This window comes from Botrytis byssoidea (assembly GCF_014898295.1).
Source record: "Botrytis byssoidea strain MUCL 94 chromosome Unknown BBYS_008, whole genome shotgun sequence".
Classification (NCBI taxonomy): Eukaryota; Fungi; Ascomycota; class Leotiomycetes; order Helotiales; family Sclerotiniaceae; genus Botrytis; species Botrytis byssoidea.
The window spans coordinates 882051-904151 of record NW_024065849.1 but is presented as its reverse complement, the minus strand read 5'-3'; the positions used below and the strand labels follow the sequence as shown (position 1 = coordinate 904151).

General features: G+C 43.3%; 11 protein-coding genes across 11 annotated transcripts; 6 read left to right on the top strand and 5 right to left on the bottom strand.

Moving 5' to 3' along the window:
- The first annotated feature begins 1217 nt into the window (after positions 1 to 1217).
- EAE97_004896 (uncharacterized protein) lies at positions 1218 to 2216 on the top strand. Its single transcript, XM_038875408.1, has 2 exons — positions 1218 to 1812; positions 1867 to 2216. The coding sequence occupies exons 1-2, from the start codon at positions 1244 to 1246 to the stop codon at positions 1970 to 1972; spliced, it is 675 nt and encodes a 224-aa protein (XP_038733765.1). The 5' UTR covers positions 1218 to 1243; the 3' UTR covers positions 1973 to 2216.
- A 1935-nt stretch (positions 2217 to 4151) lies between these two features.
- Positions 4152 to 5267, bottom strand: EAE97_004895 (uncharacterized protein; the record flags this gene model as incomplete). The annotated part of the gene is made up of 1 exon (XM_038875407.1): positions 4152 to 5267. The coding sequence occupies one exon, from the start codon at positions 5265 to 5267 to the stop codon at positions 4152 to 4154; it is 1116 nt and encodes a 371-aa protein (XP_038733764.1).
- Positions 5268 to 5646: 379 nt separating this feature from the next.
- Positions 5647 to 8280, top strand: EAE97_004894 (uncharacterized protein; the record flags this gene model as incomplete). The annotated part of the gene is made up of 1 exon (XM_038875406.1): positions 5647 to 8280. One exon carries the CDS (start codon positions 5647 to 5649, stop codon positions 8278 to 8280), a length of 2634 nt encoding a protein of 877 aa, XP_038733763.1.
- Positions 8281 to 8593: 313 nt separating this feature from the next.
- EAE97_004893 (uncharacterized protein) lies at positions 8594 to 8878 on the top strand (the record flags this gene model as incomplete). Its single annotated transcript, XM_038875405.1, has 1 exon — positions 8594 to 8878. The coding sequence occupies one exon, from the start codon at positions 8594 to 8596 to the stop codon at positions 8876 to 8878; it is 285 nt and encodes a 94-aa protein (XP_038733762.1).
- Positions 8879 to 9373: 495 nt separating this feature from the next.
- EAE97_004892 (uncharacterized protein) lies at positions 9374 to 9976 on the top strand (the record flags this gene model as incomplete). Its single annotated transcript, XM_038875404.1, has 1 exon — positions 9374 to 9976. One exon carries the CDS (start codon positions 9374 to 9376, stop codon positions 9974 to 9976), a length of 603 nt encoding a protein of 200 aa, XP_038733761.1.
- Positions 9977 to 10160: 184 nt separating this feature from the next.
- Positions 10161 to 10588, top strand: EAE97_004891 (uncharacterized protein; the record flags this gene model as incomplete). Its single annotated transcript, XM_038875403.1, has 2 exons — positions 10161 to 10180; positions 10261 to 10588. The coding sequence occupies 2 exons, from the start codon at positions 10161 to 10163 to the stop codon at positions 10586 to 10588; spliced, it is 348 nt and encodes a 115-aa protein (XP_038733760.1).
- A 1115-nt stretch (positions 10589 to 11703) lies between these two features.
- Positions 11704 to 13188, bottom strand: EAE97_004890 (uncharacterized protein; the record flags this gene model as incomplete). Its single annotated transcript, XM_038875402.1, has 1 exon — positions 11704 to 13188. One exon carries the CDS (start codon positions 13186 to 13188, stop codon positions 11704 to 11706), a length of 1485 nt encoding a protein of 494 aa, XP_038733759.1.
- A 2072-nt stretch (positions 13189 to 15260) lies between these two features.
- On the bottom strand, positions 15261 to 17985 carry EAE97_004889 (uncharacterized protein; the record flags this gene model as incomplete). Its single annotated transcript, XM_038875401.1, has 4 exons — positions 15261 to 15734; positions 15798 to 17319; positions 17407 to 17513; positions 17563 to 17985. 4 exons carry the CDS (start codon positions 17983 to 17985, stop codon positions 15261 to 15263), a joined length of 2526 nt encoding a protein of 841 aa, XP_038733758.1.
- Positions 17986 to 18948: 963 nt separating this feature from the next.
- EAE97_004888 (uncharacterized protein) lies at positions 18949 to 20247 on the top strand (the record flags this gene model as incomplete). Its single annotated transcript, XM_038875400.1, has 3 exons — positions 18949 to 19181; positions 19296 to 19803; positions 19876 to 20247. 3 exons carry the CDS (start codon positions 18949 to 18951, stop codon positions 20245 to 20247), a joined length of 1113 nt encoding a protein of 370 aa, XP_038733757.1.
- Positions 20248 to 20294: 47 nt separating this feature from the next.
- Positions 20295 to 20571, bottom strand: EAE97_004887 (uncharacterized protein; the record flags this gene model as incomplete). The annotated part of the gene is made up of 2 exons (XM_038875399.1): positions 20295 to 20403; positions 20465 to 20571. 2 exons carry the CDS (start codon positions 20569 to 20571, stop codon positions 20295 to 20297), a joined length of 216 nt encoding a protein of 71 aa, XP_038733756.1.
- A 26-nt stretch (positions 20572 to 20597) lies between these two features.
- EAE97_004886 (uncharacterized protein) lies at positions 20598 to 21053 on the bottom strand (the record flags this gene model as incomplete). The annotated part of the gene is made up of 1 exon (XM_038875398.1): positions 20598 to 21053. One exon carries the CDS (start codon positions 21051 to 21053, stop codon positions 20598 to 20600), a length of 456 nt encoding a protein of 151 aa, XP_038733755.1.
- Positions 21054 to 22101: the final 1048 nt, after the last annotated feature.

Below are 22101 nucleotides of genomic sequence, written 5' to 3'. Positions count from 1 at the left end.
TTGCTCTGAGCAGCGTTGGGTTCTTCCCATCCGGTACTGGTGGATTACGATTTCACCTGGTGGAGATAATCCCCAGAGAATGTTGATCACGGATAAACATGGTTCAACAGTCAGGATAAGAACAAGCAACATGTGCGAAGTCCATCTTCGATCATTATCAACACCAATCATGAACCTACAAGCTCAGTCCACATGATTATGACTGCCAAACAGTAATTGATGCCAAGATTTCAAGTCGCATTTCATACGGCAAATCTTGATATGAAATTCTGATAAAGTGGTAACTTGGCATCTTTTGAAGCATTGGATTTCTTGGGTGGTTTGGTCTATTCATGCTTTCGAAGTCACTTGCCCACTCGCACAGATCTTCAGCCCTTTTCTTTTGAAAGTCGGCGTTCTATTCATAGTCAGGGCTGTCCCGTCAAGGCCTAAAGCCTTTGTAATGCTAGCTTCAACTGTTGAAAAATTCTCCGTCAGCCTATTATCGTGGGATGGCTATCTAGGTATCGCGCTACGCAACAAACCTCGAGTCTGAGAGTATGTCGCACGTACATCAGTAGCTCTGAACAAACCTCTAGCATGCACAACATCTTCAGACGAGACCGGTAAAAAGTTCCATTTGTACAAGGCGGGATAGATGTGAAACAACCTTAGAGATCTTCCTGGGATAATACTGTACTTCAATTTCATGATTCGGTCATTACAAGCTTTCCATACAGTATGCTTAAAAAAATGGGCCCTAAAACTGCGTTCGGTTCGTGGTATCTGATAGTAGTTTGTGGGTACAATCGAAAGGTTTCGAGGATTCAAAACTGAGATCTGGAATTTTTGGGTCATTATCGTCATGTAAAAAGGAACACAATTTCCCAGTCATCCTATGTCACAGATTCGGTGCGAGTTTTGATTGGACGAATTTTCTTTAGTATTGTTTCAGATCCAGACTATTGCCCATGAAGAAGCTAGATGGTAGTGCAAAATTGAAACGACTCGCGAATTGTGCCCAAAATGGACATCTCCAACGGCAAATTTGTCTGAGCATGGTTTTTTTGACGTCCCATAGTTGTTTTGGAAATTTAATCCAGTCTAATTTCCAGCTGATTGATTTCAGACGCATCTGAAGTTTTCTTGGAAGTTCTTGGCTACCTGTATATACAACGTCGATAGATCATTCACAACAAGGCAGTTGTTTAGTTTTCAATCTATCAAAGTTCTAGTTGTTTTCACTCTTTAATCTACATTCACAATGAAGTTCTCTTATGTCCTTGTCGCACTTTCAGCCCTCACATTCTCTACTGCCTTACCCGTTATTCGACCTGGCTCCATCAATGCCTTGGTCGTTCGAGGAGGAAACTCTACTTCGTCATTATCAGGCAATTCCACAGCCTCCACGGTATCACCAACATCTTCCGGTAGCGCAAAGCCAACCACAGCAATCAACTTGGAAGATATCAATGAGAACGTCGCCTCATCGAAAGCAACATCTAGCAGCAAAAAGGTCACAGCAGCGCAAGTCAAGTCAGCTGTCTCCGGATTCGCTAGCGATGCCAATACTGTATCAGCAGCCTTGAACAAACTTCCCAGTATGTCGGATAAATCGGATATCTCAGCGCTAGCCGGAAAAGCATTCGCTGCCGAATCCGATGAGGACTCTCAAAGATCAGTCCTCTTTGCCGCAGCAGGTAGTGCTGGTTCTTCAGCAAACAGCAAAATCGTCAAGAACACCCCTGCGGTTCTCAAGGGCTTGAAAGCTATGATGACAAACCCCTCAACTGCTTCTGTCAAATCTAACGTGGCTACCATTGAAAATGCTCGGTAAGCATCATCCACTTTCATCCACATCACGAACTATCAACTAACAATCCATAGAAATCCAAATATCCTCCCCAGCATCACACAACTCTCAAACGCAGCATTGAGCGCAATGAGTCTTTCTCAGACGGCGCAAAAGTTCCCTGCTACCGGAACAAATTAGGCTGGTCCTAGGTAGCTCTCCGTATATATCTATCCATCGAGCAGATATCGGATTGTTTAAAGTTTAATTCGCTTCTCTTGTTAGTATGGAGAGGTGCTTTTATAGGATAATTGAAACATTTATCTTGTCCTGTGTTTGGTGTCGTTTCGCTTCTTGTGTGCATATATATCCTCGGGTTAGTTTTCAGTGTGTAAATACCTAGTCTAGTGTAGCGGCGTTTTTTTTTCTTGGGCGGAAAGAGGGATACCATGGGAGTGGGAGTTTTGGGTTTGAAGAGAGGAAATGAAATAAAAAAGTGTTCATAGCAAAAGAGAGGATTCTGTATTTTAGGATTTTAAGCTGGATATATGTAGATGTATACTGAGAAGAAATAAGACTGTTCAGAACAAGTTTCACTAAATACTTCATTGTGAACACTGAGTGATACCCTGCCATACAGCTCGTACTTATCAGTTTCATTGGAACGCGTGTAAAGTGCAATCTCAACTGAGGCTCATTTTCAGTCTGCACTATTTAGAATCCCATATTTATGCTCTCTTTGAGAATCGTTTCTAGCAGATTATTCTCCAAAGAACGCAGCAGAGCCAATGATAGTTTGGTATCAACGCAATTACTGATAGACTGAACGATATATTTTGGAAAGAGAAGATAATCCCAAGCTTTCACAAGCACAATCATAACAAATCACGGTTAATGAGGTATATTACTGCATGACGACAGTGGCAGTAGAGACGGAGAGAATTCGAAGCGGGAAAGGTCTCGGGTAAAGAGGGGAGCGAAGAAAATGACTGAGCATAAATATTGGGACGGCGGCTCAGTGTGCGGGAAGTGAATTGAATAAGGGGTTTCCAGCGGAGGATAACAGAAATGATGATGGGAATGGTGGACATGAACGGAGTCATGGATCGAGGGAACTTGGAAGCATTTATTTGGAAGGCAAAGACTGGATTGGAAGTTCTCATGACGTGAGTAATATTTGCAAGAAAAGTATCATGATGGAAGTAAAGGGTACTTTAGATAGTATGTATAACATCAAGCTCCCCACGCCGAGAGAGTAATAAGTGATAATCAAGAAGTGAACTTCTTATATCTTGCACACCCGGTCTCAAAATACCGAAATCAGTTCCTGCAGTAGACAGCAGAACGTGCAGTGTCGACATCACCTAGTTGGCTGGCCTCTTCGGTCTTAATGTGGAACATCGCAACGCTGAGGAAAGTTTAGCATGGCTGACAAACGAATACGCAAGAAAGAGACCGAATCGACTATTTGTGAGTTGTTGATACCATTTCTATGTTCGAAAAAAGGAACTAAGAGTGTAAATCTGGAGTAGATAGTTAAATCTTCAAACTCTACTCGTAGGTCTTCGGAATTTCAGAGGAATTTCCTGGATTATATATGTGGATCAGAGGTTGGGAATTTTAGGTCGAGTTATCATGCGAGTTTTGTGGACGGGTGGAGATTTGTATTGTGATTAAAACGGTATGGTGCTATGGGGGATGAGGAGGAAGTTGAGCATTAGTATGGGGGTTGTTCAAGAAGACGAGTCTTCGCATATGGCTGTCTTGGGCAAAGAAATTATGGGATTTGTGACGAAGAGCTTGAAGGTGGCTCGAGAAGGAAAATTCAGGATGTAGAGCACTAGTAAGGAAATCAAGATTCTCTGGAATGAAAAAGGTACTCCCGTAGACCCACTGAACTGGAGTTCCATGAACCTCCTCGTATATGTAACTAATATGTTTACAGCAGATCCGCAACCCACTGAAGAAGAAGCAAAACAGAAGAGAGCTTCAAGCCTAAACTTTCCTTTTTCCAACGATGTCTCCATGTTCCAAAACATTGTGGACTCGCAGATTTCACCCAAAATGATCTACGGCAACGATGAAGTACGACTGCGACGGGACTACGCGGTGTCAATGCATTAGTTGATCTTCGACAGGATGTTATTGAGAAAACATATTTTTAGAATGGTGGGGTAGTATGTTTCATGATGTTTTTCAGATGTTGTTTCTGGTTTGTACCATGTGGGATCTGCATCACATAACGTGTTTTCGATGAGCTTGTTTTGTGGATATGCCTTGTTGCATTACAATAGTTTGGAATAATCGGGATAAAGATGGCGGACAAAAATTGACGTTTATTCTCTAGTATATGTAGCTTTTATCTATGTGTCTTAGTAGCTTATACCTTGACAGGTTTCAATATGATGTTATCTATCAGCCTGACTGGAGGTCCGTCAGATAAACCGCGATTCTCTCCAACTTGTGGTGCTTCTACTGGCAACATCTTGATTGCGCCGCTCAAGATTGCGCCTTTTGTTTCGTCAACCTCCTCGATTTCCTCCATCGTCTCAGGGTCAGCTAACGAGATATAATCCACCTCATATCTTACTCGTTCTTCGGGCTTCAATTGATACTGTTCCATTAATATCAACTTCGACAATTCCAGTGCAGGCCCCAGAAGCTCATCTCGTGATCTATGTCCAAGATTGTATCCTTGCTCCGCAACTTTGAGCATTTTTGATAATGCTGTAGCTACATTTCTTCTCCTCTCTCCCAAATAAACATTTCGTGAACTCAATGCCAAGCCATCATGTTCTCTTTGGGTTTCTCCGATAACAACTTTGGTGTCGAAGCAGAAATCCTTGACCATCTTCTTTATAACAACAGTCTGCTGTACATCCTTCTGTCCAAAGTAAACATTATCCGGCATGACAATATTAAACAATTTCATGCAGACAGTAGCCACTCCTCTGAAAAATGTTGGCCGGCTTGCCCCCTCCAGTAGCTCTCCGACTGGTGTAATAGTGACGAAGCTTCCTTTCGCGTTAACTTCTTGACTGGGCGGTCCGCTCGGGTACATTGTTTCCGTTGTAGGCGCAAATACAGCTGCGATCTTACCCATGTTCCCATTGTCGGCCAATTCCATATCAAGTCCCTTCAACATCTTGCAATCCTTTTCCCATGTCTTCGGATAGCTATCGAGATCTTCGTGGACGCCAAATTGAGTCGGATTCACGTAGACGCTCACTATGACATTTGAGTTTTCTGCTGCAGCAAGGCGAATAAGTGATAGGTGACCCTCATGAAGAGCTCCCATGGTTGGCACGAGACCAACCATTCGATGATCGATTAATTGTTTACGGCGCCATTGGCGTAAAGCAGGTACATCTCGGAAGATTTTGATGGAAGTACCTGGTAAAGTTGGATTCGCGACTCGACGGAGAAGGGCAGAAGTTGTCGAGAATGCTCGTGGTGCGCCATATACCTTGGTAGTCGAGCTGAGGAGGGGCAACATGGATTGGCGAATGGGGGACGACATCATCGTGAACAATCGGTGCTCTTGTACTCCAAACTGAGTCTTAATGTCAATGTAAATGAGGAACTGACATCTAAAACCCAATTAGGGTCCATATCGGTAAGAAATACAATTTTGAGTCATCCTGTTCTGTTATGTGCAGCGTAGAATAAAGCCCGAGATAATTTTTGATATTCGCTGGAGCTCGAATAACGCTTGTCTAGGAATAGCTTAGACCTCCCCGTGCTCCCGCGACTGGTGGGACTGAGGATGGTGGTCCAAGCTCAACTTTTTTTCTGGAACGAAACTTCTGCATTTGCGCATTTTGTTTCTGGAAATTCAAAGCATTTCAGATCAAATTCTCAGCAAACTAGCAACAATGGCCGACGATGGAATGTTAATGAATTTTGAGATTGGGGATGTACCTATAGTTGCGAAACAAGCATTTAAAGGAGGACGCTGGAAGGATCGATTGGCTGCGAAAAAAACTGCGCAGCACCGAGTCACTAAGAGCACGAATAAACCATCAGCGAGAGAAATATTTTCTGAACCACAACATGACACCAGCACGGAAGAGTATATCGGGCGAGGAGATTCATCAAGAGCACCGAAGCGACAACGAGTCGATGATAATTACAACTCTTATGGTGGAAGAAATGAAAATACAGCAGCTTACGCTTCCGGAAAGCTTCCATCTGGAAGTATAAATGTTGGAGGAGGTAGGAAGACAACTTTTCAAGAAGAACCTAGAACAGCATTCGTCGCTGGCAAATTGCCTCCTGGAAGTATCAATATTGGTGGAAAGAAGGCTACCCAAATCGAGGACGAGGGTAGAGCAGCGTATGCTTCCGGAAAATTGCCTCCAGGCAGTATAAATTCTGGCGCAAAGAAGGCCATTTCATTCCAGGATGAAACGAGACCGGCTTATATCTCTGGAAAGCTCCCGCATGGCAGTATCGATGGTATGCGAAACCGCGAAATGGCTGCTGTCCACCGCGAAATTGCTGAGGGTGGGAGGAAACCAGGCCAGGTTGTCTCGTCTCTATTCACATTCAATCCCACTTCAAAGAAAACTTTCGACGAGCCTGGAGAACAAGCGGAACCAGCAAAACCATCCAATGCACCTTTGACAGAGGAAATGGCGACATTCACCAACCTAGGACTATCGAGAAGGCTTGCAGCCCATTTATCGACTAAACTCGATATGAAAGCTCCAACCGCCATTCAAAAAGCATCTGTACAGCAGCTGATATCAGACGATAGCGATGCATTCATACAAGCAGAGACTGGATCCGGAAAAACCTTGGCATACCTACTACCTATAGTTGAGCGGATATTGGCGTTGAGTGAGAATGGCGTACAGATACATCGAGATTCCGGACTTTTTGCAATTATTCTTTCACCCACAAGAGAACTGTGCAAACAAATTGCAGCTGTGCTGGAGAAAGTTTTACGCTGCGCGCCATGGATTGTTGGTACGACTGTTAACGGAGGAGAAAGTAAGCAATCAGAAAAAGCCAGACTTCGCAAGGGTGTCAATATTCTTGTTGCAACACCGGGAAGATTGGCAGATCATCTCGATAACACAGAAGTGTTGAACGTAGCCACTGTCAGATGGTTAGTGTTAGATGAAGGAGATAGATTAATGGAGCTTGGGTTCGAGGAAGAGATTAAAGGAATCGTTGAGAAGATAGGCAGAAGATCAGTTGCTAAAGCAAATTCGGATATGGGGTCACTTCCGAAGCGCAGAGTTACTATTTTGTGTTCTGCTACAATGAAGATGAATGTTCAGCGTTTGGGAGAGATCAGTTTGAAGGATGCTGTGCACATTCAAGCGGATCCTTCTGAGCAAGAGAAACAAGACAAGGAAAATGGCATTGAAGTCCAAGATAAAGCATTCTCTGCCCCTACGCAATTGAAGCAGTCATATGCTATTGTTCCCGCAAAACTCAGACTCGTTACCCTGACGGCTCTTTTGAAACGTGCTTTTGCACGAAAAGGATCCGTGATGAAGGCAATCGTTTTCATCTCTTGTGCTGACTCTGTTGACTTTCACTTCTCGCTCTTCTCTCGTACCCCAGAAGCTTCGGCTGAGGCTGTGGACGAGGAGAAGGTTGATCTTCCTGCATTGCCAAAATCAGAATTGGTCAAAGAGACCATTGCGCATGGGACTACGATTTCAAACAATTCCAACCCTGTAATTTTACACAAACTTCACGGATCTCTTGCACAAAACATCAGAACAGCAACACTCAAGGCATTTTCCGAATCTACGGAACCTTGTGTGATGATATGTACTGATGTTGCATCTCGAGGTCTTGATCTTCCAAATGTTGACTTTGTCATCGAGTATGATCCACCTTTCAGCGCGGAAGATCACCTACATCGTGTTGGCCGAACAGCTAGAGCTGGTCGCGAGGGTCGTGCTTTGATCTTCCTTATGCCTGGCGTCGAGGAGGAATATGTTTCTATCTTAGCATCCGGATACCGTGAAGGAAAGAAAGCCCTGACACGTCACACTGCTGAGGATTTGATACAGAAGGGTTTTGGTGGCATAGGTCGCGAATGGGAAGAGAGAGCTACAAATTTTCAACTTGAAGTTGAACGATGGAGTTTGGACTCACCAAAATATCTTGAGATGGCACGCCGTGGATACCAGAGTCATATTAGGGCCTATGCCACTCACGTCGCAAATGAGAGACACATATTCAATATGCAAGAATTGCACTTGGGTCATTTGGCCAAAGCATTCGCCTTGCGAGACAAACCTGGAAGCATAAAGGTACCAGGATTGAGGCCATCGAAGATGACCAAAGCAGATAGAAGTGTCGCGGCCAGGAAGGCGAAGAGGGGCGAGAAAGCAGAAGATAAAGCTCCCGAGGGAGAAAGGGTGCGTAAACAAAAGAAAATGGAGTTGGACTTGCCTACTGTAGATGGCAATGAAGCTGCCGCGAGGATGAAGAGGAAGATGAAGGAGCACATGGCTGCTGCAAGCGAGTTTAATATTGGTTGAGTGACTGTCCACTCTATTTGAGTACCGAAACGAATACAAAGGCTCAAACTAATGACAAGATTTTATCCAATCATATCCATGACATTCATTTTCTTACAACTTCTCCCTATCTAAACCACCCCAACATAAAACCCCTGCAATACTTTCCCAGCCTCGTGCACAAAGTCAGGCTATTTAAATATGCCACGATCAGCAGTGGATAAGCTATCGCACAGAAATACAATTCTCAGACATTGTAATTGATTGTTAGGCGCCAAGTCGCAAAACCCCAAAATTTGCTAGACGTTATATTAGACGACATTGTTCTTACAAAATGGCGACACCAAAGGCTTTATTAACGCAGGTTCCATTTCTTAGCGAATCATGTCGAGAAGTGGATATCGTCAACACTACCAGCCGTTACGTATATGAGATGCTTGGTGCAGCTAAGAGTGGATGTGTTCTTTGCGACATCATACTCAAGTCCTTAAAATTACAGGGACTTGAGGGCCAGTCTTCTGAGTCTGTGAAATGCCATGTTTCGATTCCAAAACATGAAATAAAATGGAATTTATATAAGTATAAATTTTCCTTGGGTATTTATACAACAGAAGGTTAGACTCTGTTCCATTCGGTGAAGATATCAAGCTAAATGACTTTTTTCAAGACGATCCACTGGCTGAACGTGTACTCTTGAGACCAATATCGACAGATGTTTCATCAAAGGAGAGCTTCAACATCATTTCTATCTGGTTAGGGCAATGTCTCTCGCACCACACGGATTGCCGAAATCGAGGTAATACTGAAAAAAGGTTACCACCAACCAGGGTTATTGATGTTCAGTCCGAAAACGAGGATCCCTTTTTGGTAGAAACTAATCAAACACATGGCAACTGGGTTGCTTTGAGCTATTGTTGGGGCTCTTCACCTACAGCAATAACAACCAGGCGAAATTTTCAACAGCATTGCAACAAAATATCTATGTCTGCCCTTCCTCAAACCATAAAGGATGCTATTACTATTACTCGTCGACTTGGTTATCAGTTTCTTTGGATCGATTCGTTGTGTATTATACAAGATTCCCCTGAAGATTGGGCTGTGGAGTCACTCAAAAATGGCCGATGTTTATGGAGGCGCCTCTTTCACAATCGCGGCAGAAGCAGCCATAGATACTGCTTCTGGCATCTTTGACAGCACCAATGTTTTCCGCCAACAGCAGAGCCAAATTTTCAATTTCTCGGTCAAAGGGTATCATCCCCTTTATCCTAGAGACAACGGGAGGCTATATATGAGGGATTCCGTAGACTTGCAACCATCTACACTTAAAAGCTGTCTGAAAAATCGTGCTTGGGCTTTGCAGGAAGATTTAATGTCGCGGCGCTTGATTAGCTTCGGGAAAGAACAATTGTACTGGAGATGCGCCACGCGAGAACTCATCGAGGCATATCCCTCTCAGCCATTGAACTCTATAAAATTACAGTTATCGGAAGACTACCACACCGATTTTGTATCCCGGAATATGAAGTCAGGTAATACGACATTGCCTTCGTGGTACGGTATCGTGAATGATTATACTAGTCGTCGTATATCCGTTCAAAGCGATTTGTTAGTCGGTATTTCGGCTATTGCCAAGGTTATGGCCGAAGAGATGGGCCAGCCCCCGGCTGCGTACAAAGCAGGTCTTTGGGAACATGCCTTCCTCGAGGGTCTTCTTTGACGAAGGTTACACAAATGCGATCGTCCACTCATACGACATGCTGAATATATCGCGCCATCTTGGAGTTGGGCTTCGATCAGTGCCAGCGATACTTCAACCCGTCGTATATATCCAAACGCAGTCACAGACGATGAGCCAAGTCGTACAGATGCTAGGATCATAGAAATTGTCATCGAGCATGAGAATGACGATCACTTCGGGAAAGTAAGTGGGGGACACGTTAAGCTCTCAGGGCCAACTTTGGAAGTCTGTTGCGCTAAAATACCACCGTTAATTTGGGATAGATCTGAGGATGCAGCGAATGTCCACGCTGCCAGTATCGGAGGAGATGCTGGACATTTGGCATTGCCTGGGTTTTATAATCAAACCTGCGTGTGGGAACACCATTTAACTGCGGATGGATGTAAAGAGCCTCACCCAAAGGTGCTGCTTATCAACATTTCAACATTTTCTAATACCAGGAACGATTTGATCCTGAACGTTTTGATTCTTCAGAGTACCGAAAGTCATGACGTATATCAACGGCTTGGGTGCCTCAATATGTACGCTGTTTACTTTGGTTCCACTGTCGAGCATCCAGATTGGACAACAAGAGAGATAACAATCATATGAGTATCACGAAGCTGGGGTCTCATCGATAACTCGTCAAAGTCAAAGAGCACCATTTGCTCCTATGTTTAATACGTACATGAATTTATCGGAAGGAGCAAAATTGCGGCTTTTGTTCTCGACCCCGAATAGCCATTAAGCTTCAAAGCCCGACTGAGACACGTATTGGAGCAGACATGAGGACAGAAATCCAATTATCCGTGATCTGGGAAAGAGTCTTGGAGGGTTTCTTGAAGATAAATGTCATACTGATTTCATTTCATTTCATTTTATATATACACACTCTCTTGAGGATTATTCTACCAGTCATCGGACATTATTTTCTGAAGTCAAAACGAGAGAGGAGGCGAGGTAATATTCTTTCATTAGTCTTTACATAGCTATTATCTTCTACTATGACCAATACACAAGTATTTTCTCTATCCATCTTTTTCCCTTCCGTCAACATTTCCTTTCCTCACGAGCAAATTTCTGAGGTAAGCGTTTGGAAGAATCTTTTGAAGAAGTGGGGAAACATAACAGCGTGCTTTATAAATCCACGATGAGGGGGATGAGATGGATTTCGAGGACATCCTTTCAGAGCGAATATCTTTTTAGCAATGAATGAATTTAATTAATATACATCAATGGCATATAAAAAGAGCAGGAGTCGAGACAATCCAATATTCACATATTCCCCTGACTAGTAGGTTGACATGATCCTTTTGTGCCCCTTTTTCTCGCTAGCTCCATCATGGCCGCTCGGGATTGATTACACAGTGAGTGATTTCGATGTGCTGTTTTGTTTGTTGGTCATTGATGTATAATAATGGGAATTTTGAAGACTCTGTCATTGGAAAAGTATTGAGGCTTGATAAAAATATGGTAGAAGCGCATCATTCTTCCTCATTCTTATCTAAACTTTTTCTAACCTTAGGCTTTTTACCTACAACTCCTTTATCTGTGCTATTTTTATCCATGATAATCTTGGTTATACTCCTTTTCTTACTCCGTACAGTTTACTGAATCATGCTACCTCTACCTGTACTCTGTCTATTCAAGAAGCCAGGACTCAAGTACAAAAACTTCAGCGAAAACATTGATATCATTGACAAAGCCTTCATACTCAATTCCTAGATTTATCGACCCCGCCAAAATTCTTCAATTGGCAGACCAACAAACACCAGATGAATCCCATTCTCCCCAAAATCCTTGATCATATCAATTTTCCAAGTCTCCCCAACCTGAAAAATCTCGATCACGTGTACGAACTTGACCTCTCTCAACGCAAAACTTGGAACAACTTCTTTATGTCTCTTCAGCCATAGCAACTCCCCGGTGAGAGTCACGCAACCAAGGCTAGCTTGACACCACAATTCCAGAGTCTCTAGAGAGTTCGGCAGAATTTCGTGTAAACGGAGATGAACCGAGTGGCCCTCCCAACCTATCAACAAATCCAGCTGCATCTTCATGTGTTTTAAACAGGAGAATTGTGTAAAGACGGGAGCAGTTAATATCCTGCGGTACGTATAGTCAGATATGGATCTGTGGATCCCCATCAAAGATAGAGACTCCAAGCTATCTCTATGCACAAAGATGCCTTGCATAAGTTCGTCAAGAAATCCGGGAACGACTAAGGAATCAACACGCCTCCCGTCGCAGAACATGTCTTTCGAATTTCCATCGTATGAGAAATGCTTTAGCTTCTTGAATATGGGAAAAAATATTCTCCAGTTCCTGAAATGGACTTCGAAATTATACTTGAGATCTAGAGATTCTACCGCACATGATCTCAGGTTTGTGACCTCATGAGAGAGCGACTCTGATTGGAATGCAAAGCCATCGACCTTCAATTTCTTAAGGGTAGGTATTTTCATAAAGATATCGAGCAGTTGTGCATTCAGTCTTGTGTAAATGACCCCTCTCGGATTTGATCTGCGGGCAATTACAGCAACGTAGTGGAGTTCTTCAAGTGAGACATATTTGGGAGGCCCTACGACTGTGAAGATCTGCCCCCGCCAATGATGATCTGGAACATTCGCACCTGAATTATTCATCCTAATCTGAAGCTTTTGTATGTAGGGGCTCAGGATAGTGAGTATGAATATCAGTAACTCAAGGTAATTCTGAGAAATATTCACGTCTAATAGTCGTTTGAATGCTTTTGCAAGATCTGCCACATATGTTGGGCAAGGTTGCCTTGTCTCTACTGCTCTAGTCTCATTATCTGGTCGGTTTTGTAACCTGTAAAGCTCGTCTGGCAGACGATCTATTGCAGTTTTCAAGAATGGGACATTCGCGAGCATCTCCATGTGTTGATCTCTACTTAAGGAAACACGAGAGATTCCGTAACCCCACGTAATGGAAACAAATTTGAAATTAGGCCACCGATCCGGTCGCAATATGAGCAGTCGAACAAATTTGCTCAATTTGCGAATGGATTTGATGCCATTTCTGTTGCTGTATCGGGAGTAGAGAAGGGATTCGCATATTCTGTTAAAATGCCTGCATGTTACTGCAAAGCTATATACACTCTTATCAAGTTGGAAGGGCGAATAGCTTTCGCGAAGGATCTCAACAATCTCGGTTAGGATCTCTGGAGGGATTTTTTCAATGGTTGACATGATTGTGTCGAAAGATTCGAACACGTTTGGAATATATAGAATGTATCACAGTCTATGCGTGAAAGATTATACACCCAAGGGGTTCTTATTTGAAGTAGGGAAATGTGATGAAACTACCTAGAATACCCAGAAAACAGGCATTTCTAGAAAAATGAGAGGTGAGATTGTTTGATAAAGATAGCAGCGTTGGTTCATCCCGCTCCTGGCTAAGTCAAGCCGAGCTAGGGGCTATATCAATTGAACTTTGAAGTAAACCTGCTCCTTCTACTTTCATATTGCCTATTTCAAACTCTCAGCTCGCACCTTCTTTTCGTGCCTTTGCTTCCTCTGATTTTGAGAATTCTCTATTGTTATTCTGTGACTATGCTGTGGAAGAAGTAGTTTGCTATGGTAATTAACTCCTCTTGCACGGAGACGAGTCAATATTGTTAATGTTTTCGGTGACTTCAATATTCAGTACCTTGAACATCAAGGAAGTGACGAGAGAATTGTTTCTGCATGAAATCGGCATTCTTTTGATTACCTACCTTAATTTCAATTTCTAAACTGCACATTCTATAACTCACCTCTATCCCAAACATAAGATGATGCAATTGCCATCTACTTAATCTACTTAAGCGGTCTGAAATGAGAACTCACCACACATGGGAGAAGAACACCGCCGGAGAGATCCTACAGAAGACCACGACAGAGGAGTTCATTGCACTAAACTTGCGCGTCTTGATGGAAACAGAGAATTGAACGCCAAAGAAAGCAAATGACTTGCCAAACACACAAGAGGCAGATACAACAATACAAAAACTACATTCCATTCAACGAAAGGTGGAAAAAACCTCACAGCTTCATCATGCGAGGCGTCCCAGGCTCAGACTCAAGACATGGCTGATGAAGATGGCAGCCCATTTCCCTTCGCAACCCTACGACAACTTGCCGACCTAATAACGAGATAAACATTCCGAGCTCTCAAAAACACCACACATAATATATCTCAAACCTTACCATCAAGATGTACAACCACGTCTCATTTTCGACGCCCCATAGAACTTCCCACAATAACCATCCTTCAAGTTTCCAATTACAAATAGTAGTGTTTCTTCCCTTGTCTGCCCTCCAAATCCTGAATTTGTCTTCAGACCGTGGAGAAAATATCGATCGAATTCGAATATCCAGTATCCCTCCTCCACAAGAAAACAAATCATGACCTCCACAATATAAACGCATAAAGAAATGCGATCACTATCGTACGAAAATATCTCGATGCGTATCATAGCAAAGACCCATCATTCATAAACAAAAATCCCACCCTATCAAATCTACGAATATATAGACCCCCCCCCCTCAAAAAACATCATGACCTCAACACCAAACATTCCCCCCTTTCTACCACGAAAACACCACCCTGATCACCACCCTCACACTAGCCTCAAGTCCCAACACCACATCACATAACATCACACCCCCCCCTTCAAACCCCAGAAAACTGTGAAACCCAAGGATTCTGTTTCTCCTCACGAAATTCAAATCTCTCTACCTTGTGTTTGAATTCCCATGATCTTCTCCTATTACTCATTAATCTGATGATTAGATATGCGCAACGAATGAAATCCGAATCAAACACGTACTCAAATCAAAGGATACTTAAACAAGTAATTGTCAGTTTCATTTTTGAGTTTTGACCGGAGTGGTCCCGCGGTAGCTGTGTTGACTTTATTGTTAGGTATGTATTCATATGTGCTAGCTAGTTTTCAGATTGCTCGAGGGTATATCTATTGCTCACATGAGTATATTTGGGGATAAATGCGACGATGTTAATGATTCTTGTATATATTACCATATTCCATTCTCCGCACTCATTCATATATGCGTATACTCATCACCAAACTCCAGTACCTAATAGAAATCCATTTGAACACCCAAAGAAATGCAATTCATGTTCTTTCTCCTCCTCCTCCTCTTTTACCTCCTCCTCCTTTACCCCACCCCTCTCTCTTCTTTACCTCTTTTTCCCTTCCCTTTCCCTCATTGCAATCTCCATTTCCATCTTAATCTCCGCCTCTCATCCTACACTCCACCTAAAAATCCCCCGTCCCTCTAACCCTATTGATCGCGCCCAAAAATCCCTTCGCCCAACTAAACCTCCCTGGGTCAACTCCAATAACATCTTTCGCTTCCTCTCCCCTATCATCTCTCCAAATACCATCACTCTTCCCCACCTCCCCATACAAATGCGTATTTTGATTTCTCCTCAATCCATCAATCCATCCCTTACAAACCATCGCGCTATCAATCATGACGTTGATTTCCTGACTATGGAACCAACTCTGTGTGTCTTGATTTCCGTTGCCTTGAATACCGATATGTTCATCTACGATCATTACTTTGATATGGCAATCGCGAAGCTTCTTTTTGGCTACTAATGGGGTGGTTTGGTCTTTACCCACGTAGAAAAAGTAGTGGAGATGCTGTTTCCCAGCATCGGAGAGAGTGGTGTACATTTTATGGGCGATCATTTCGTTGGTGCCACCTTGCATTGGGAGGAGTTCACCCTAGGGTCATTGATTAGAAACATTCCATGAAGTGGTTGAGGAACGTGGGTGTATAAGACTTACAGTATCATTATATCCAAGACAAATATAGCAATAAACATCAATGCCCCTCTCACAAGCATTGATAATTTCCGGAACCAAAGGCTCCGCATTGAGTGTTGGACTCTGGATAAACACGTTCTTGGTAGCATTTCTCAATGCAGAAAGCCAAACCTCATTTTGAGGGTTATACACAGAACTATGATTTGGGGATCCATATGGTTCACGACAAACCATAGCAATGGGGAATGGTTCATGAACCGGATGAGGAATGTAAGGAGTCATCTCCTCCTGTGGTGCACAATCTGGTGCATTCCCTTTGAAGCCTGTGTTTTTAGTGTGGTTGAGATGACGAGTAACAGCTTCAACTCTGGTTTCTCCATTCTTGGGAGATACGGCAGTTTGGACTCGGGCTACTTCGCCGGCGATATCTTCGTCGTAATGAGGGTCATCAGTCGTGTGTTCTGGGAGAAGATTGCCGGATGGTGAAGGATGTTCAATTTGTGATTGGGGAATTACTTGGGTGCCATTACTCAAGAATTCTTGAGTCTCCATGTCGGGTCCGTTGACTCCATGCTGAGCAAGAGTACCATTCTCAGGGACATTTTTCGGGCCATCTTTAGTGTGAACAACGTGCTCAGCATCTCCTGTTGTTGCAATTGCTCTTGCATTTTCGGCCATGATTTCTGTAGTTTTGAGATCTTTAACTTCGAATCCAGGATGAGTATTTTGATCGCCATTCAATTGAACCTGTCTGACTCCGTTGCCAAGGTCTTCTAAGTTGTCAGAGTTTCCAACAGGGTGTGTGATACCCTCAGTCGTTGAAGGTCCTGTACCTACATTTCCATTGACTGTAGACTCGGGGTGAATATAACCAGGCTGATTTGAAGCTCGGGGCTCATATGAGTAAGCGGATTGTGCCTGCATTCTTTCTGGGTGGACCACAGCTGAGTGGCCTCTGATTGCTCCATTTTGATCAAAAATTTCATTGTGACCTTTGTTTTCAAATGATCTCAGCCCACCCTGAACCGCAGGGGAATTATGACTGGGCAATGGCGGCTCAAACTTCTTATGCCAAGAAATCAAAGCCATGTCGTACAGCGAATCAACAATTGGTCCTTCCAAATGTGTCATCATCTCCATGTTGTCGTTATCCTGAATATTGTTGCTTTGGAGGACAGCAAATTTTCTATCCACAACCATGTATTTGCAGTGGAATGTTCCGAGCATAGGTCTGTGATAGTTCATGACCTGGAGGTCGATGTTTGGAATATCTTCTGCAGCAGGAAGCGCAACAGCTTTTCCCAAATATTCCTTCTCCGGAACGAAATAATGATTGTCGAGCAATTGTTTTGCACTTCCTCTATCATATTGTAGTTTGAATACGATTCTTTCACCTCTCTCACCAGCTCTTCTAGAAAGCTCCCTCATGGCATTTGTAATGTATTTCGAGGCAACCGAATTCTGCCAATAATTTGTTGCTAAGATAACTTCTTTCTCGGCTCGGACAATTAGATTTGACATATGTCGCATGATATCCGGTACTCTGAGAGTTTTTTCTCTCGTTAGAATTTTTCTTTTGAAAAGGGGGAGATCATCCGATACAATTTGGGGAAGAGTGAGTGGTACATACACTGAAATAACACTCAATGGCATAACACCAGAACTACCCATCAATGGCGGACTGACCATACAATTGCTAACGCTATTGTCCAGAGTACATAACGCATCGTGATACATCTGCCAATTGTTAACAGTGATCCCTAATGATCAGATAAAGGCCTCTTACTTTTAAAAAGAGTTCACTTGGCTGAGATGAACCCCAATTTCCGCACTCCAGCGCTCTTTGCAAATCTTCTGGTGTAATTGTATCGCGATGTCTCCTGGCCTCATTCTTACTCTCCTTCTCACCTGCCGCATGGCCTCCGTACAATTGCTTCCATGCATCACCTGGCGCCATAGTAGGATCCTTTGCGAGTAATGAGGAGACCGTCTCCCGGCTCGTACAGAGCTTGTAAACTTTATCTGATATCATGGCTCCTGGTTTTCTTTCTGGTTCTTTCTCTTCGGAATGTGCAGTATGTTCAATCGATTGTTTATCTTTTGGTATCAATTCTCGCTGTCGTTGAATTGTTAAAGCGCTATACGGAAATATCACAAACAGTTGTATAAATAAAGTTACAATGGCTTCGAGATTTTGATAGAATGTCATGGTGAAGCAAGAAAAAGACAAGAGAAGAGGGGGATAAATCAATAGTTATTATATTGTCAATTAAGAAAAAATGTTATTTAGAGCAACGTCGGAATAAATATTTAGTAAACGTTTACTGATGGATTCGTACCTGCTCTTCCTCTTTTCCACGCGTTTTTACCTGTTTTTGATATAACGTCGCATTCGGATTCGATGAATTTGGATGATTGGAGGGGCTCCAAAGGGTTATGACGCTGAAAATACCAGGATAACAATCAAGCTTTTGCCAAGTTATGTTTAAAATCTTGGCAACGCATGAATTTGTCGATTTTAAGGCTGATTTGATATAAATAAGTGGTAAAAGGAGTGGAAGAGAGGGAAGGAAAAAAAGAAACCTTGATTAATCCTGGTTGATCATATCTGAAGTGGTTTTTTTTCTTCTCTGGATTCTCAACGGCTTTCCAAGTCTTGGCATTAAGGGTTCCGGGGAAATCCTTTTCTATTTGGTGGTATGCCGTGGATTGTAGGCAATATCTGCGAATGAGAGGATTGTTGATAGATATTCCACCATACATACATCTTTGATATACATCTTGGTATGTATGTATGTGCAGATATAGATTGTTTCTGCCAGGTAGAAGTCAAGGTAGATAGGTAAGATTCTCTGCAAGCAAGTTCTTAGTGACATCCTTTTCCTCAATCAGTCAATTCAATTCAACAAATGACGTCGGAGGTTCGGATAACATTGCCGAGTATCTTTTCTCGGAAATGTACGCTGCAGGTGCCCAGGTGTACCTCGAATATCTGACTAAGCGCATTTTTATACAGCACCAGCCACAAACAGCACAGCCACAAATATCATAGCCACATCTCGAGTCACCCTGGGGCCATCTAGGTACCCCGGCCCCGACCTAGGTAGCATTTTCTCAAGATCCAGACCGTCTCAGATTCTTCCCTCACAATATAATTTACATCCCCCAAAACATGTCGTCCAATCCACCCTCCGATCCTCCATCGCGCACCACAACGCCAAACCCACAGTCGCGCTTTACATCGCAATCAAAAACCGTTGAAGATGTTCTCAGTACGCAAACCGTGGGATTGGTCAAGCTGTCTGATTTTCGCAAACGCAGAGCGGAGGCGGTAGAGATGAAGGAGAGGGATGCGCACGAGATTGGAAGTGGAAGGAGTGGAGCTAGTACACCTGTGGGCGACGGGTGAGTTTGTTTCGATTTCTTTTGCGCTTGGGTTCAAGGGAGAGGGAATGTCAGAAGCGCGAGATGAATCGCATGCTTTGAGTATTGCGAATAGGACTAATAGCATTAGTACAGTGCCTCCACACCCACCGATCATCAATCTGGTCCCCTGAAGAAAAAGAAAAAGAAAGCAGGAACACCCAAATTATCATTCGGAGTCGATGACGAAGAAGGAGGAGAAAATACCGAGTCTGAACCTTCACGATCCGCAACTCCAGATATTCCAAAGAAGAAGAAAATAGGCGTCAATTCTAGTGTTTCGTTCGTCCCCAAAACGCTGACTAAGTCTGCATTGTTGAAGGAAGCGCAAACGCGAGAATCGTTACGGAAAGAGTTTCTGGCAATTCAAGAAGCGGTCAAGGGAACTGAGATTGCGATTCCGTTTGTCTTTTATGATGGGACAAATATACCGGGTGGAGTAGCGAGGGTGAAAAAAGGAGATTTTATTTGGGTTTTCTTGGACAGGAGTAGGAAAGTTGGAGCCGAGCTAGGGGTTGGAGAGAAGGCGAACAGCAATAGAGAGTGGGCGAGAGTCGGTGTAGATGATTTGATGTTGGTTAGAGGGGGTTTGATTATTCCTCATGTAAGTTGTCTTGCCTTTGCTTTGAATTTTCGGATACGTATTGGATATAATGCTCACTATATTGGTTTCTAGCACTACGATTTCTACTACTTCATCATAAACCATACCCTTGGACCCAATAACCAAGTCCTCTTCCCTCATAGTTCTTCACCGCCTCCTAGCGCCTCGATAACCCCTCTCGACACCGATTCCCCTATTCCAGAATCCTACAACCCACTTTCACGTCCTTCTGCTTCCAGTGGCACCAAAACCCCCACAACGAAAGTCGAAGATTTAGAGGGATTTGGCGATGATCCAACTTTCACAAAGGTAGTGGATCGCAGATGGTATGAGAGGAATAAACATATCTATCCAGCGAGTGTATGGCAAGAATTTAACCCTGAGAAGGACTACCAGACCGAAGTTAAGAGGGATGCTGGCGGAAACGCCTTTTTCTTTTCTTGAGGGCATGCTCTGTGTGTCCCGGTGGTATAAATTGGAAGTGCGGAGGTCTATCGAACTTGTATAATTGTAGCGGAACCCGGAGCGCTTTGGATGAACAAATTGAAGAATACATGCATGGATAGACAGGAAGCCTTTAGACAGAAAGGAATATGAAACCTGGATAGAAACAAAGAATTAGCTTTCAAAATAACATAATAACTTCAGCGCGAGTTCTTACCCCATTTGTCCAAAGTTTCCTGCCGAATCTTCCTCTTTTTCCCATTCGCATTGATTCCCCCTTTTCGATTTCTTCGTTCCCTTGTATCTCAATACCAAAATTCCCATTTCCGCTTTCCACCCTCCCCAACCCTTCAGCCCCAAACCCACCACACGCCCCCCACCACCCCCAAAACCGGTATCCACCCAGGCCACAATAGCAAAAGCATGAGATTAAACCCGCCTCCTAACATAAACAATGCGAATTCAAACGCTAGACGACGAGCTAAAAGATCGATATATTTGTAGATCGAGAGGAGGATAGTAAAAGTAGTGGATGTATTGGGAGTACCGTTTGTAGAAGAGGGATTGCTGGTCGAGGAGGGATATCGGTAGGACAGTGAGAGGGTTTTGTAGAGGGGACGGAAGGTGGGACGGAGGGCTGAAGATGAGGAGGAGGATGGAGATGAAGATGTTGATTTAGATTTAGATGTAGATTTTGAAGTCGAGGAAGAGGGCGCCAGAGAGGGCGTAAAAGAAAGAGAAGGAGATTTGCGGTGAGCCTCTCCACTCAAGGGAGTTGGTTTTGTGAGGAGTTGGAAGTTGGACATTTTGCCTATGAATCTTCCTCTCTCTTCTTCTTTTTCGTAGCTCTATATGTGAATATGTAACTTTAGATATATGTACTCGTACAATCGAGAAAACCGTAGACCGCAGATGAAAAACTTCAGCAATGGGATTTGAGGAATTCGATAGTCAGTTAGCATCCTATTTAAATAAAAAAACGCACAGATCTTTTTCATGTGATGATCTGGGGGGTAGCAGTGGGGCTGTCAGGGGTTTCGTTTGGAAGAAGGAGGAAGAATTATGACGTCGTGGGAATTAGGATGGTTTCAGTTCTTTTGGTTTCGATGGATTGGGTGAGTTTGTTGATTTAGAGTTGGATTTGGGAAAATGATGCGTGGAGAATAGATCTAAATCTAGATCTTGTGATCGTGAAAAGAGTGTAGATTCATAGAAGTATTTGATTGAAGCTGGGATACAGTGATGTGGAATGAAGTCGTAAAATTACGTTATCCCATGAATAAAGATAGACAAATAAGGCCTATGAATAAGCAAGGATAGAGAAAGATTTTAAAGATTGTATAATTCATCGAGAACGCTTCGGCCCCTGGCCAAATATATAGTTGATGATTTTTGTTTCCACGAGTGAACTTGGTTTGCTGCAGGCTTTTTTGCAAGCGATGTTTCGATAGGAGAGAGAAGTGATGTGCATAAACAGCGGTGCATGCATATGCAGTAGATATATGTCCCGACGCCGTGCCCCTTGTAATTGGCAAACCTAAGCTTATCGCGACGGCTCGACTCTTCACTTCGTAAGTGGGGAAAGGTCGTGCAAAGTGTAGCGCGAAGCGGAAAGGTATATGTCTCGGTCTCGGGAGTAGTTTAGAACTGGAAAGAGTTCCAAGTATCAACGAAGAATACGAGGGTCAAGTCAAAAATGAGCTCTCCTTTCATGGAATAATGAGCAACCTGTGTAATACAGTACGATGGTACAGTAAGACAAACGTGTCTAAGACTCCTTCCCTCCAACCTTGTACAAGGGAAGTGTATTTGAGACTCGCCGCATTTTCGATCAGTCGGTAGCTTACAAAAGAA